Source organism: Nycticebus coucang, chromosome 3 (genome assembly GCF_027406575.1).
Source record: "Nycticebus coucang isolate mNycCou1 chromosome 3, mNycCou1.pri, whole genome shotgun sequence".
NCBI classification, from domain to species: Eukaryota; Metazoa; Chordata; class Mammalia; order Primates; family Lorisidae; genus Nycticebus; species Nycticebus coucang.
The window spans coordinates 118,066,278-118,082,888 of NC_069782.1; the positions used below are offsets into that span (position 1 = coordinate 118,066,278).

Here is a 16,611-nt window from a genome sequence, read left to right on the forward strand (position 1 = left end):
TTGGCAGAAAGTCTTTCAGTAGATAGGTTATCATCATCTTGATCATGGTGCCATATTTGCCCTTAACAAGTCCCAATATGAACCTTTTAACCAATACCCTCTACCAAAATCCCTACACTGCAAAGAAGGCAGGTGCTCATATTGCTACAGCACATCTACAAGATAAACACAGTTTTACTAATAAGTCTACCAAATTTTATTTGTCATAATTTATATCATATGTTATAGGACAGTGGCTCTACTCTGTTGGCCCTAATTTAAAACACTAACTACAAATCCAAAAAAATGTATACGTGGGGCATTAGTGTCCAGAATTTTGCTTTTAAAAGACTCACCAAGCAACCATGTTTGAGTATTAAAAAAATAATATCTTTAACTGCATTCCTTCATGAGGACAATTACTTGATTGTCTTGATAGTCTTTATAACTATCAAGATTAACACAATTAGCTCTCGATTGTGTTCCCTGGAAACTCCTCAAAAGTTACAGGCGATAATGCTGCCATCACTTATTTTTATTAAGTGACAGCATGATGAATGGAAGATCTGGCTCTGAATTTTCCATGTGAAATAGAATCTACTCACCTAAAAATATAAAACAGTGCATTAATTAGAAAATGGATGTTAACATTTAGGTAGTTTGGTGAAATGTGTGTGTGTGTGTGTACACGCACATGTCTGTCTACAGGAATATAATATCTCTATCTGGAGACACAGATAGATGTAAATAGCTGGAAAAATATCCTAGAGAAATTTACATCACAGGCACAAATTTTAAACCTATAGAATTTAAATTAAAATACCATGGAAAAACCTCCAATAAACTCAACTTAATTTTTATTAAAGTCTTAATGTGTTTCAAAAGTATCTAAGGAAATGATGACACACTATAGTTGTCTATCCAAATTTCTCCAAAAATTCCATTTGAAATAAAAGGAAAACATACATTTCAGAAACTTATACTCTTGTATTCTCTCTCTCTCTCCCCCCCCCCACACACATATGTGTGTGCACAGATACCCCACTGAAAATTTCCTCCATTTAAACATGATATAAACATAACCAAATATAACCAAAGTGACATGAATAATTAATAAAAACAGGATGGGGCATCCCTGCTATTATAGAACAATGATGGTACGCATACATAGATGTACACACACCTAAAATAGGCATCACAAATAGAATGTTAAATTTTGGAATCAAATTTCCACTTGCCTACTTTTCAAATATAGAACTGGGAATGCACAACTTTATTCAATTAACACTAGCAAATAAAAAATTGTACAAATAAACATCTGTCTCATTATAATCATTTAAGAAAGGAAGATGAGTACAAGGGAGCAGAATAAGGGCGAAAACAAAACCTTACACTTATAAACAGGAAGAAGAGAACAGAGGCTGCTCAGACTGTTCCCACTGCTCTTACCATCGTTTGACTTTTCTTTGACCTTTGTCTTTATCTTTCATTTGCAGATGGGGCCTCCCTTAGCAGCAGGCGGGGGACTTGACTGTAGCAGTAGCTGTTAACATTCAGTGAGCATTTACTGTGTGACAAGCATCTGCTAAGTACTTTACGTGAACCAGCCTAACAAGTAGGATGCATATCCCCGTTTTACAGATGAGGAAACTGAGAGTCAAATACATTTATAACTTGCTCAATTTCACATAAGCAACAGAAAGTGATGCGCTCAAATTTACACATGGGCATGCTGACTCTACCTTCTTAACTCCCAAGGATGGCACTTTATAACCAGATCCTCCGTTTTCCTTAACATCTCACCAGTGTCAAAGCAAATTCTTTTTAAAATGTCCCTATAATCAATAAAGATTTTATCCCTATGAGTTGAGCAAAATATAAATAACCACAAGGTGGCCTGACTGTGCAAAATAAAAAAGAAGTGGAAAATTAAATGTAAAAGTATCTGGGGGTGGGGGGAAGCAAGCAACCTTATAGATGACAAGTACACCACCTGCAAATACCATTTTGAATATTTTTCCAACATGGCTAAACATACAAACTTACACAGTCTGTAGCATTAACTTCGACACCAGCATCAAGTAGCATTCGTACAAGAGCCTCATTCTGCTTTGTCTTTGATACCTATTACAAATGGCAATTGCAAGAAATTTTAATTTCAAAACATTTTCTCCAGCTTATGACTGAGACATAAACAATAGGCTTCATTTTAATCCCTATGCATGTATGCACCTTTCTTAAAATTTCCCTCAACACTTCATCCCCTCCAACATCTGTAAGTTGAAGCCAGGTGCTCAGAGTGGCCATAGAATGGCAGCATCAACACCCAGGAACGTGTTGGAAATGCACATTCTCAGGCCTCACCCTAGACTGATCAAGTCCTACTGAGGATGGGGTCCAGGACCTGTCTTTCTTTATCCTCCTGGCTCAAAGCTTTGCAACAACTTTCCATTGCTCTGAGGGCAAAAGTAAGCTCTTTGATCTGGCTGCAAAGCCCCACATGGTGCGGGTCCTAGTCCCTCTCTCACTCCACACCTCCTGCCTCTCCCTGCTGTAACTGTACTGGCCTCTGTTAGCCTCTCTGTCCCTCCAGCTCCTTCTTGCCAGAGGATCACTGCACAGGAAGTTACTTCTGCATAGAAGCCACCTCCCTTCCTTCTTTACCTTGTAAATTCATCTTTTATATCTCAGCTAAGAGGCTTTCTCTGACCTACCTGATCAGGTGAAATCTCTCTCCCTAGGCTCTCATCACTTCTCTGTCACCTGCTATGTGACATTTTACATGTGTTCATGTAATCTCATTAATGAGTCTCTCCCTTTCATCCTCTAACCCTAATGAGGACAAGGACTATGCCTGTTTTGTTTGTTGTGCTCCTAACACCTAGTGTACCACATAGAAGATCCATAATCAATTCAGTAGAACCTCTGTAGGTTGACCATCCAAGGGAGTATAACAAACTGACAAACAAAAGTGGTCGACACAAGGAACTAGGGCTACTGTATTAATATGTACATGTGGTGCATGGCCAGTCTGTGACAATTAGGGCAGCTTAAGGAGGTGGTCCATGGAGGGAGGTGGTCAACTATGGAGGTTCTACTGTATATGTCGAAGGATTGAACAGAGGAATGAACTTCCTTCCTAGACCCGGGAGATGGGACTACACGCCAGTTGGAGCCCTCCTCCCACCAACATCCTGTCACCTGAGGAAACAAAGCTTGGTGAGCACAGCCTGAGTTGAGGCCTCATCACATGAGAAGCTCCCCCCAGTTTCCTTGTGCTTCTCCCCTTTCTCAAGAAGAAGCACCTTTTGCTTCTTCTCTGAAAGAACTCAGTCCTTTCTGGTCCCTTCCTCTGTCATCTCCTCTCACGTTGCTTATTTTCTGTGCTTCACTGATTTACAACTTCAGGCCTCATGAATAAATAGCTTACATGTATACTTAGAGCCAGGCTGTTCATTACAAATACATTTTGACCCAGCCTCTGGCCTCCAAACATTGGACCATCTCAGAAAGCAGTTTTGTGTCATAAAATTCTTAATGAACTTTGCCAACATAGCTATGATATTTTTTTCTTCAGAATCTCTAAAAAGGTTTGAAAATGAATGACATATTTTCCCTGCCCCAAACTACAAATATTCAAATGCTATGTGTTAAACACATGATGAAATTTTTCAAGAACTCTTCAAGGATATAAGCAGATTATGTATTTATCAGTGAATTAAATTTTTCTCTCACTCTTTCTCCTATAAATCCAAATATCAAAATCACCATTGTCATAATTATAGTTCTGTAATATTTTAAATACCCAAAGAGACAACATTTCCAACTAGTAGATTTGTTTTGGAATAACATAAGTTATTCCTTACGTTAACAGGAATAACTAACACCCATGACCATTTATCTACAAAAAGGAGGAAGCTTAGTCATTTAACTAGAGTTTAAATTGGGCCTCTTGTGAGTCATGTCCCAGAGATGGAACTAGCCTTAAGGGAAACCTGATGAAAACAAGGGAATGGATCAACACAGACCTGTCAACCTATTTGAAAAAACAAACAAGCAAAAAATGATCAAAAACCCTTTAAGCTTACCTACTAATATGATGGCATTCCTATACCAACTATATCTTTCTTTATTCAAGATAATTACTGCCTAACAAAGATTCATTCAAGCTTGAGTAAATACATCAAGGTGACAGATGACCTTCAAATTCTCCAAAAATATCTTCTACATTGTTAGTTTCTAGATGCAAACTCTTGGGATCTATTTTTTAACACACCCTATGGGAGGCCTTAAAAGTCAAAAACTCAGAAAAATGTGTACAAACACAAAAACTCCTTTTTTAAAACAAAGTGAAAAATATAGTTTAAAGGGAATTTTTTTTTTTTTTTTTGTAGAGACAGAGTCTCACTTTATGGCCCTCAGTAGAGTGCTGTGGTGTCACAGCTCACAGCAACCTCCAACCCCTGGGCTTAAGTGATTCTCTTGCCTCAGCCTCCCGAGTAGCTGGGACTACAGGCACCCGCCACGGCGCCCACCACAATGCCCAGCTAAAAGGGGAATTTTTTTCATGTCCAAGATTTTTCTACACCCTTCAGAGTATGCTTAGTTAAAATTAATAATTTTTCTAAATAAACTTTCTAAATAAACTAAGATTATGTTACCATTGATTAAGTACTTTCACTACCTTTCTTGTTTCACATCAATGATAGCAGTGCACATATGTTGAAAACATCATTTATAGAATACAAACCAAAGACTTATCTTGTTATCATTTCCTTGCAACATATCCCTGGCCTAGCAAAACTGGACAAGTCACCCCATTGATCTCCACATTTGCCCTTTGCTCTAACCAGCTTTTACTCACCATGAGGAAATACCCAATAAGCAGGACAGGCATTAAGAGGATGATGAGTAGATAGTCCATGAAGGTAAATTTTTTCTTCACAGCATAATGCAAGCAGGTTCTCCCTTTCTAAAAGTTAAAAAAAAGGACTCTTTACTAATAAAAAATTTAATTTAAAATTTTATATTTTCAGATCATCATCTCAAAACGTTTAGTTCATGCCTTCAATTTTTTGTGGTACCCCTGGCACCTCTTTCTGTGTGGTAGGTCTGATCAGTAAACAAGCTTCCATTGACCAGTCCAGTCTAAAGGAAAAGACGGGGGAGGGCCCCGGAAGACAACAAAAGCAAACTGTACATTGTCCAAATCTTTAGAAAACACATGCTCACACTCATTTCAGTTTGAGGGAGAAAAAATACACTGAGATATAAACACAGGATTGACTTTAGTGTGAGAAGCAATCATACACTGATGGTGTATGATTATCCGTTTTATGGTTTGTTCATAGGAAAATCTTAACCACATGGCAATGTATCCATAGTCCCTTATGCACACAGGATAGAAGAATACAAGTAACTCGATTTTATTCTTCAAGTATGAGAATACTTACCTGGTAATAGACGTAAGATTTTAGGGGTTGTGGGAGTTCTCTCAGGGCCTCATAATCAAAGGTGGACAGAAATGTGTATAAGTAAGAATAATCAGAGTACCAACCACATCAGTGAGAGGAGGGCGCGAGCAAGAGAGAGAGCAGACACCAACAGAGGGAGGCACTGTTCCTAAGCGGGACACTTTTTTTTTTAAACACTAAGGTAAACTTTTTAGAAACTAAACGATATATAATGATAGAATTTTAAATTCCCCACTATCAAATGGCCCAGAGTTAATTGTTGACATTTTGCTGTATTTTCTTTCACTCTTTTTAAATGTATACATACGGAACATTAAAATGTAGGATTATAGTGTATGCAAAATCTTACTTGCTTTTTTTTGGTCTAGAAATGCACTTTTTTTTTTTTGCAGTTTTTGGCTGGGACTGGGTTTGAACCTGCCACCTCTAGCATATGGGGCCGGCATCCTACTCCTTTGAGCCACAGGCCGGCCCGAAATGCACATTTAGAATATGCACTTTTCCCAGGCCACTCAATATTTGTAAACATACAGTTACAATGGATGCATGACTTTCCGTTGAATGGAGTGGCTCGAACTTATTTAGCCAAACCTGTCCTGTCAGACATTTCAAGTTTTTAACTTTTCATTTTTGTAAATCATATGCATGAATGTGTTCATTCATAAAGCTCTGTTAACATTTCTAAATTTGTCCTTTACATATGTTTCTAATAATAGAATTCCTGGCGTAAACGTTATTAATGCCTTTTTTTTTCAATCACCTCAAAAGATTTATTAAAAACATCTGACAAAATTAAACAATTTTCATGATTAAAAGTTCAAAAGGTATACATTCAAAAGTATGAACCCCAACATAATAAGATAACGTAAACAAGCCCTCAGATACCATTATACTCCAGTGTTTACTATCAGGAGCAAGACAAGAAAGCCTAATCTGACCACATTATTCAACATAGTACTAAAAGATCGAGCCCAAGCTATTAGGTAAGAATAAAAGGCATTCAAATCAGAAATGGAAAAATAAAATTCTATTTGCACACAAGGTACTCCTCTATATAAAAAACCCTAAAGGTGAGACAGCACCTGTGGCTCAGTGAGTAGGGCGCCAGCCCCATATGCCAAGGGTGGTGGGTTCAAACCCAGCCCCGGCCAAACTGCAACAACAACAAAAAATAGCTGGGCGTTGTGGTGGTGCCTGTAGTCCCAGCTATTTGGGAGGCTGAGGCAAGAGAATTACCTAAGCCCAAGAGTTGGAGATTGCTGTGAGCTATGACACCACAGAACTGTATGGAGGGTGACAAAGTGAGACTATCTCTAAAAGAAAAAAGAGAAAACCTAAAGGTCATAGCAATTTAAAAAGTTACAGGTGGCGCCTGTGGCTCAGTGAGTAGGGTGCCAGCCCATGAACTGAGGGTGGCAGGTTCAAATTCAGCCATGGCCAAACTGCAACAACAAAAAAAAGCCAGGCGTTTGTGGTGGGTGCCTGTGGTCCCAGCTACTCCATAGGCTGAGGCAAGAGAATCACCTAAGCCCCAAAGCTGGAGGTTGCTGTGAGCTGTGATGCCACAGCACTCTACCGAGGGCAATAAAGTGAAATTCTGTATGTAAAAAAAAAGCCCACCCAGTAAGGTTGTAGATCAAAAACATCAACCAGGAAAAGTCATTTACATTTCTACACACTTTTTTAAAATTTCAAATTAATATAAGGGTACAGGCGATTAGGTCCAATGTTTGCATTTGTTAGGTAAGGTCCCTGCTGTAGTTGTGCCCCTGACCCCCGTGTGTCATACACCACTACATTATGTCAAATAGGTGAGAGCACACTTATCTGGCTTCGTATCAGAATTGAATACACTAGATGCTTGACTTTCCATTCTGGTGATATTTTACTAAAGTGAATGCTCTACAACTATATCCAAGTTAACCCAAAAGTTATAAACACTTCATCTTTTTATGGTTGAATAGTAGTCTATGGTATACATATACCACAATTTGTTGATTGATTGATGGGCACTTGTGCTGTTTCCACATTTAGGCAATTTTAAATTGAGCTCTGATAAACATTCTAGTGCAAATGTTCTTATGATAAAATGATTTTTTTCTTTCTTCTGGGTAGATGCCTAGCAGTGGGGTTGCAGAAATGGAAGGCCTAATTTTACTTCTTTATGGGATTCCCCATACTTTCTTCCATAAAGGCTGCATTAGTTTGCAATCTCACCAGCAGTGTAAAGGTACTCCCTTCTATCTATAATCATCGCAGCATCTGCAGCTTTGGGACTTTGAGATGTGGGCTATACTCATTAGGGTTAGGTGCTATCTAAAGGTGATGTTGAAAATTTCTTTAATGATTAAAGATGAGCATTTTTCCAACTGTTTGCTGGCCATTTGTCTGCTTGAAAGTTCTGTTCAAGTCTCTTCCACAATAATAGATGGCATTGTTTGTGCTTTATTTGTTGATTGATTTGAATACTCTGTTATCTCTAGTTATCAAACTTTTGTCAGATTCATAACATGCAAATCTCTTTTCCCATTCTGAAGGTTGTCTGTTTGCTTTCATTATTGTTTCCAAAGCTGGGCAGAATCTTTTTAGCTTAAAAGTCCCATTTACTTTTGTTGCCAATAGTCTTTTCCAGGCCAATCTGAAGAAGAGTTTTTTACCATGGTTTCTTCTAAAATTTTTATCCATGTGTCTAAGATTCGATTCTTTTATCCATAGTGATTCAATTTTTGTAAGTAGTGAGAGGATGTGGGTCTAGTTTCTGTCCTTAACATATGGTTATCCAGTTCTCCCAATACCATTTATTCAATAAGAATTCTTGGGCGGCGCCTGTGGCTCAGCGGGTAGGGCGCGGGACCCATATGCCGAGGGTGGCGGGTTCAAACCCAGCCCTGGCCAAACTGCAACAAAAAAATAGCCGGGCGTTGTGGTAGGCACCTGTAGTCCCAGCTACTTGGGAGGCTGAGGCAAGAGAATTGCCTAAGCCCAGGGATTTGGAGGTTGCTGTGAGTTGTGTGACGCCACGGCACTCTACCGAGGGCGATAAGGTGAAACTCTGTCTCTACAAAAAAAAAAAAGAAAGAAAGAATTCTTTTCCAGGCTCAGCACCTGTAGCACAGTGGTTACAGTGCCAGCCACATACACCAAAGTTGGAGGGCCCAGGCCAGCTAAAACAACAATGACAAATGCAACAAAAAATAGACCGGCATTGTGGCAGGCTCCTATAGTCCCAGCTACTTGGGAGGCTGAGGCAAGAGAATCGCTTAAGCCCAAGAGTTTGAGGTTGCTGTGAGCTATGACGCCAGAGCACCCTACAGAGGGTGACAAAGTAAGACTCTGTCCTGAAAAAAAAAAAAAAAATTCTTTGCCCCAGCATATGCTTTTGTTTAGTTTATCAGAGATCAGATGATGATTATCAGGCTGGTTTGATCTCTGGATTTTTTCTTCTATTCCATATATCTGTCTCTATGTGCCAATAACATGCTATTTTGATCACTGTGACTTATAACTTGAAGTTATGCAGTGATGCCACCCACTTTTTTTTATTACTAATAATTGTGTTGGACATATGGGTTTTTTTCTGACTACACACAAAATAAACTATTTTTCAAAGTTCTAAAAGTATGATATTGGCATTTTATTGAGGATTGCATTAAATCTGTAGATTGCTTTGGATAGATCAACATTTTAACAATGTTGATTTTTCCGAACCATGAGCACAGTATGTTCTTCCATTTGTTAAAGTCTTCTATGTCTTTTCTCAGGGTTTCAGAATTATCATTGTAGAAGTCCTTCACCTCTTTTTTTAGGTATATATTCCTAAGTATTTCATTCTTTTTGAAGCTACTGTGAAGGGGACTGTGTCCTTGATTTGCCTCTCAGCTTGGTTGTTATTGATGTATATAAAGGTGACTGATTTGTGGACACTGATTTTGTATCCTGAGACATTACTGTATTTCTTGATCACTTCAGGAGTCTTGTAGTTGAGTCTCTGGGGTTTTCTAAGTATAAATTCACATCATAATGAAAGACTGAAGTTTGACCTCTGCCACCATTTGGATTCCCTTGTATCTGCAAATAAAATTGCAACTCCTTGTTTCTGATTTCAATGAGCCTGAAACATTCTTCTCTAACCCTTCACCCTGGTCTTCTTTATTCCTTGGAAGTTAGATGTATTTTCTGAAGATAGCCTATAGTTGGCTTGTGCTATTTTATCAAGTCAACCAGCCTGTGCCTTTCAGTGGGGATTTCAAGCCATTCACATTCACAGACAGAACTGATAAACTTGGTGGACTTTTATTTGCTTGTCTTCTGGAGGTCTCATGCCTAGATCTATCATTTGGGTCACTGTAGGAGTTAGGCTTTGACTTTTCATTTCTGGTAATCTTTACTTTGCTGGTGGACTATTATGAACATCTGTGTCTAGTATGGGTCTGAGTTATTTCCTCCAGGGCCGGTCTTGCAGTGGCAAATTCCTTCAATGATTGTCAACAAAAGATTTGCGCTCTCCATCAAATATGAAACTTAATTTAGTATCCTAGACTGGAAGTTGTTTTGTTTAAGTAAGTTGAAAGTTGTAGCTCATTCTCTTCTGGCTTGTAAAGTTTCAGCTGAGAAATCTGCTGTCACCCTGATGGATCTGCCCCTGTAGGTCAATTGGTGCTTACTCCTGGCTGCTTGTAGAATTTACTCTTTTATTTTGATGTTGGCCAAGCTCATTACAATGTGTCTAGCAGATGCTCTGTTTGTATTGCGATGCCCTGGGGTCCAATATCCATTAAAAAGGAGTACATCAGAATCTTTGATGATGCCTGGGAAATTTTCAGTTATGATATCCTGCAGTAGGGCATCCATGCCTTTTCTTCGATCTTCTTCTCCTTCAGGGATACCTATAATCCGTAGGTTTATATGCTTCATGAAGTCCCTTAATTTTCTAAGAGAATGCTCGGCTTTTATACTGTTCTCTTCCTGATTCTTTAACTACCTGAGTTAGCTCAAAAGCCTTAGCCTCTAACTCTGAGATTCTTTGTTCTCTGTGGTTTAATCTCTTACTGATATTTTCTACTGCATCTGTAGATTCCCTTAATGACTCCTTCAGTTCCTTAAGGTCAAATATAACCTAATTTCACCATGTTTTTCATTCATTTCTAGGGGAAAATTTTCAATTTTCATTGGTTTACTATCCAGTTTCTCCATAAATCTGTCCATCATTTTTGCCATCAATACTCTAAATTCCCTTTCTGTCATTCCTATCATTTCTTTATCCATGGGATCCTCTGTTATTTCTGCCTTGTGATCCCTTGGGGGGGTTGATCTGTAATGGCATTTCATATTGGCAGAATTTTTTTGTTTGTTCCTGCTCATGTTTATTTCCTTCTTGTTCACTTCCTTCTTCTTTCTCCTCTCTCTTCCTCTTCTTAACTTTCCTTGTTTCTATGCTTGGGTGATGGAGTGGCCCCAAAACAGCTGGTGAGGAAATGTCTCTAGTCTGCTTCTTGGAGCCCTCTGTCAATAATAATTATCTGAGCTAGAGCAAGTCACGTCTCAAAAAATAGCCGGGCTCTGTGGCAGGTGCCTGTGGTCTCTCAGCTACTTAGGAGGTTGAGGCAAGAGGATGACTTGAGCCCAGAGTTTGAGGTTGTTGTGAGCTCTAACACTGCAGCACTCTATCCAGGGTGACAAAGAGAGACTCTGCACATCACAGGGGCTGCACCAGAGAAACCTCAGGGATCCAGAAAAGCAACACTGGAGAAAGAACTTCAGCTCGCCTTGTGCTGCAAAGACAAAGGCCGCACCAGCTATTAATGCCTTTCATACTGCACTGCCATATTGGGCTCCAGTAAGATAATCATAATTTAAACTTCCTTCCCTGGCTCATGCCTGTGGCTCAAGCAGCTAAGGCACCAGCCACATACACCTGAGCTGGCAGGTTCGAATCCAGCCCGGGCCTGCCAAACAACAATGACAGCTGCAACCAAAAAATAGCCAGGCGTTGAGGCGGGCGCCTGTAGTCCCAGCTGTTTGGAAGGTGGAGGCAGGAGTAAACCCAGGAGTTGGAGGGTGCTGTGAGCTGTGAGGCCACGGCACTCTACCTAGGATGACAGCTTGAGGCTCTGTCTCAAAAAAAAAAAAAAAAAAAAAGAACTTCCCTCCCTGACCAACGCTTCATTTTCTTTTTCAATTGTGGTCAATTTCACAGGCCAAAAAAAAAAAAAAAATTATGTTTTCATTTAATTTGCTTTTCATACAATGCATGTTCTCTACACACTCTATGAAAAGCATGTACCTCTGAATCACCAGCAGAGCTTTTTGTTTGTTTTTAAGGCCTTTGTTTGGGACTTCTGGAAATAATTTATAGACAGATTTAAGGAATGAGAAATCACTGGTTCAAGTTATTGATATACAAATGTTAGTATCTGGGAAAGATTTTCAAATTAAGTGTTAAAACAACATTAGAAATATTAAAAAGAAAAACGAAGCATTAGAAAGGAAGAGAATGCAAATCAAAAACTTTTTCCAGTAAAATCTCTATCAAGCTAATGTATGCACAACATCTTTTCCTTTTAGTGATTTTTATAGTGCCAGAGGCTCCTACCAGGCTGGCTGAGGTTCTCTGTGGTGAAGCAGAGATAAGGATGCCGCCTCCTCAGCTCTGCACCTGGGCGGTCAAAAGGCTCCCTCCTTTAGCTTCCTAAAGAGCACAGGAAGCCACAGACATCTGCCTTCTGGCAAGATCGCTCAGCACAGCTCTACAGAGCTGGTTTCTTAGCTGTGTTCTAAAGAGATCATGTCCTACTAAGCTGCACGTCTGTTAGATCCAGCACAGGCACGACTTGATTTTAAACCCAACCAAGCAAAAAGTTGAAGCATGAACGAGAAGAGAAAGTCCAGTGGGGATTACTTTTCTGATGAGACATCATTCTTCCACATGAGCTGGTCTTTAAAATCACTTAGAAGGGGCAAGTGGGGCCCTACAGGCTGTTTTCTCATTGAATGAACATGAGTGGGTTCATATTTATCGACCAGAATGACTTTTGACATTTACTCAGTGTAACTTAAATGATGCCTTCACTGCAATGCAGATGCTGGATGCTCAGAGGGGTTCCACAGGATTATTATAGCAACAGGCACATACTCCTCTCTGCCTCGGTCCTCTAGACTCCAAAAGAGCTAACACTGCATATTTAAATATATTCTGTATGGCTTTCTGTGTGACTTCAAATTGCCTCTGGTCCATGAGTTTATTTGTCTTTGGTAAATTTCTCCTTAGCATTCTACAAGCACACAATAGGATCTTCCGGACATGAGACATTAACATAATAGATAGAAATATCACTAATGAAATAGCAGCATGAAGTCAGTATTTCTTTTTCAAAAATTCTTTCCCATTGCTTCTGTAATCGTGAGGGGAAAACAGGGGGAAAAGAAAAAAGAAAAGCTCTACCCATCCACATGAGTGAATAATTCTCTTCCTCTTCAGAAGTATGAAGACATAATTCATCATTAAATATACCAGTTGATTAAATTATGTTTTATTTTGATTTTTATTCTCTCTAAAGAAAAGCTACAATAAATGTTAGCATTAAGAACTACAAGCAATAAGAAAACATTCACCACTTCCAGTGATTAGAAGAGAAAGGAATTACCATGGACAATTATGTTCTCCACTCGAGTGTCATGACCTTACCTGGTTCTTGAGGTTGACATTAGCATTTCTTTTTAAAAGGAAGGAAATGATCTTCATGTGGCCACGCCGGCAAGCAGAGATCAGGGGGGTATCTCCATTAAAGCTGTCTTGCACGTTGACATAGTTACTGTCTTCTTTCACCCACTGCCACACTTGCCCCAGGTCATTCTGATAGGCTGCCTGGCATATGGGCTAGTGGAAAACAAAAGCAGGTTTTGAAATACAGACATATTAAATCACAAGAAAGTAATAATAATAATACCTTAAGACCTCAATGTCTTCAAAGTGTAATATACTGCTTTGGAGAGTAGATTTTTGGTAGAATAAGCCTAAGTCCGTGAGGAACCTCTTATGTTTTCCTAAATTGCTTGACACACAGAAATGTTCTTCAAATAGACCAATGAGTAAATGGATGAAATACTACAAATTTGACTCAGTAAGGAAACCGTGTATTGGGTTCACAGATAGATGAGCCTATCAGAAAAGCAGAATTTTGTTAAAGACAACCTAAGTGTATGGGGAGGAATTTAGGCAGCACCAGGTGATGGAACAAGACTGGCCTGACCCCTTATACTCAAAGGTCTCAACAGAGTGGAAAAGACAGGTATTAGACAAACCACACTCAAATAACAAGTTACATAGCTCACTATCATTGATCAGATGTTGTTCATAAAAAGCATTGTAAAGAGCTTTGCAAAGTACCACGGAAGTTCAATAACAAGACCTCAGAAAGGAGGAGCCAAAATGACCGACCATTGCTTAGGGGTCATCCTGGTTGGAAGGTGGACGACTGGACTGAGGAGAGTAGAGCACTGTTGCAGCTCAGGTGTGGGTCGCAGGGAGAGACACCAGCGATGTCTGGGGACCCCACTGAGAGAGACTGCAAGGACGAGAAAGAAGAAGATACGAGAAGGTAGTGGCATGGACCAAAACCAGACAGCCCAGTGCAAAGGTAACAGGGGTTCTCCTCCCCAACCTGGGAGCCTTCAATGAACAGCAGGACACAAAACGTACTGGAGGGACTTCCACCCAGTGCGAGCCCAGGCATTGTCACCTACATAGGAATACCAAGGTGAACCAGTGAACCCTGGGAGTTCAGGGGTTCAGAAGGGACACCCATGGGAGAGGGCCACAGGAGACCAGAGGGCTTTCTTACGCTTAGACACTTCCTCCTCCGCACCTCCCCCTTCCTCCACATCAGAGAAAGTAATTTTAGCTTGGGCAGGCTGGTAGTCCCACTTCCCCATCACAACAGTGAGAATACTCTGAATCTAGAAGCCCGAGAATGGCTGCTTCTCTGCATGGGTGCACTGGCCCAGCTCACCCTGGAGAGCAGGGCTGCCAGTTTGTAAGTTTCCGGTCTGCTGTCCTTTCACGGGTTCCCTGTGCTGGTGGCTTAGACCGCACGCAGGCCAGACCTGATGCCCCATCCCGGACCAAAAAACAGTGCAGCAAGATGCAGAGGCAAGGTCTTGGTGCTAGATTAGGGTGGCAAGGAAGCCCTTGCAAACAGATCCACTGGGGAAGCGTGGAGGTGGTGCTGAGGAATGGGGATCTGAGCGCATGTCTACCGCAACCTCTGCGGAAGAACCGCCATATTGGACAGGGGTGTGGCTCTAGAAGTGAATTAGCCTCCCCCCGGTTCTTATGATAACCGAATCCCTTGCGAGTGGGCTGAACTGGAGCAGCAGCTCCTCCCCCGTTACAATAGAGAGTGGAGCTTGAACCAAGAAACTCGGGAGTGTCTGCATCTTCCCAGAGGAAGCATGTCTCTGGCTGAGACACCCATGGTTACAGAGGCCTACCTTTCGGCCCTTAATGTCTTGTGGTGGAAAAGGGGTGGGGCACAACTGGAAACCCCTACTGGCCAGCGAACCTTAGAGACACACGGGAGTGGGCCAGGAAGGTGGAGTGAAGAGAAGTTTAAGAGCTAGTCTCGGGCAGTGAGGGAACTTGCTGTGAACTGATCTGATGGGAGAGTGTTGTGGGGTTCCAGGGAGCAGTGAGCGGGGAGGGCACTTGTCCCATTCTGCAAAGACTCTGCCTAGTGAACAAGGGCAGAAAAAGCCTATCCTGGGGCCTTAGCACTCAAACACCTGGGCCACTCCCTCAGGAGCAACCTTCCCAACTTGGAGAAATTGCCCTGAACGTCATAACAGACGTTCCCCTTACTGGCTGGAAAAACAATCTCTGAGCCCCACAGTGGCTTTACAAAGCCTTTCTGGTTCTGATATCTGGCAGTGATCTGTCTTGCCACCCCAGACCACCACCTCAGGGGTAGTAGTGGTCAAGCAACCCTTCCCCTCCCCTAGCTACCAGTCCCTCCTAAAGCTTGGGGCATTTGTGTGTACCACCTGGGGGACCAGAGCTTGCCATAGTCACAATTGAGAGACCAGTTGAGAAGTAACCAGCAAAAGAACTCTGGAAACATGAAAAATCAGAACAAAAGGATGCTCCCAATATAAAACAATACCAACCAAAACAAAAACAGTGACAGGACTGATGAAGGATTTCGAAAATAGATTGTAAGAAAGCTCAATGAATATGAGGGAAAATAGAAACTCAGCAGAAAGAAACTATAAAATCAATGCAGGAAATGAATAAAAAACTAATTCGAGGCAATACAAAACAGGGGAGAGCTTTAAGAATGAGCTATATTAAGCAGAAGAAAACAGTCTCACACCTTGAAGATCCATTTGAATTAAACAAGTCAATCAAAGAGAAAGAAAAATAAGAGGAACAAACAAAGCCTACAAGAAATATGGAATTATATAAAAAGGCCTAACATAAGAATCATAGGCATGATCCTGAAGGCAAAGAAAAAAAAACAAGGGTTGGAAAATCTATTTGAGGGAATAATTAAGGAAATTTTCCCTGGTCTTGCTAAAAGTCTACATATCCAGGTACAAGAAGCTCAACAAACTCCCGGGATAGTCATCACAAAGCAGCAATCACCATGACACACAGCCATAGAAACTCCTGTGAAAGCATAGGGTAGCTGACAAAGAAAAACCCATCAGACTAACTGCAGACTTCTCAACTGAGGCCTTACCAACTAGAAGGAATTGGGGCTCCATTCCCAGTTTTCTCAAACAAAATAATGGCCAGTCTAGAATTTTGTATCCTGCAAAGCTAAGCTTCTTATAGGAGGAAGAAATAAAGATTTTCACCCAAGCAAAAGCCAAGGGAATTTGTCAAGACCAGATCTTGTCTTTAGTCTTTTCTAGCCTTCCTATCTCCAAAACACAGAGTTTCTAGTTTTGAAAAGTAAGATGTTTTCCTGGCTCAATTAAGTTGTATAAGTACAGTCATGACGAGTCCCTTAAATGATGAGGATACGATCTGAGAAATACATAGTTTGCAAATTTTGTCATTGTGCAAACATGACAGATTGTACTTACACAGACATGGATGATAGAGGCTTCTGTGCTACACTGTGCAATGTGGTATAGCCTATCCACCTAACTACAAGCC

General features: G+C 40.6%; 1 protein-coding gene across 2 annotated transcripts in view; it reads right to left on the bottom strand.

Moving 5' to 3' along the window:
- ANKRD22 (ankyrin repeat domain 22) overlaps window positions 1-16,611 on the bottom strand; it is a 37,138-nt gene that overhangs the window by 1,940 nt on the left and 18,587 nt on the right. The window contains exons 2-4 of one of the 2 annotated variants that reach the window (XM_053584675.1): window positions 13,138-13,329; window positions 4,844-4,951; window positions 2,026-2,103 (exon numbers count right to left, since the gene is read on the bottom strand). In XM_053584675.1, the coding sequence (XP_053440650.1) occupies window positions 2,026-2,103; window positions 4,844-4,951; window positions 13,138-13,329 (378 nt within the window). The remainder of the gene's footprint in view (window positions 1-2,025; window positions 2,104-4,843; window positions 4,952-13,137; window positions 13,330-16,611) is intronic. The other variant, XM_053584676.1, reaches the window with a different exon arrangement.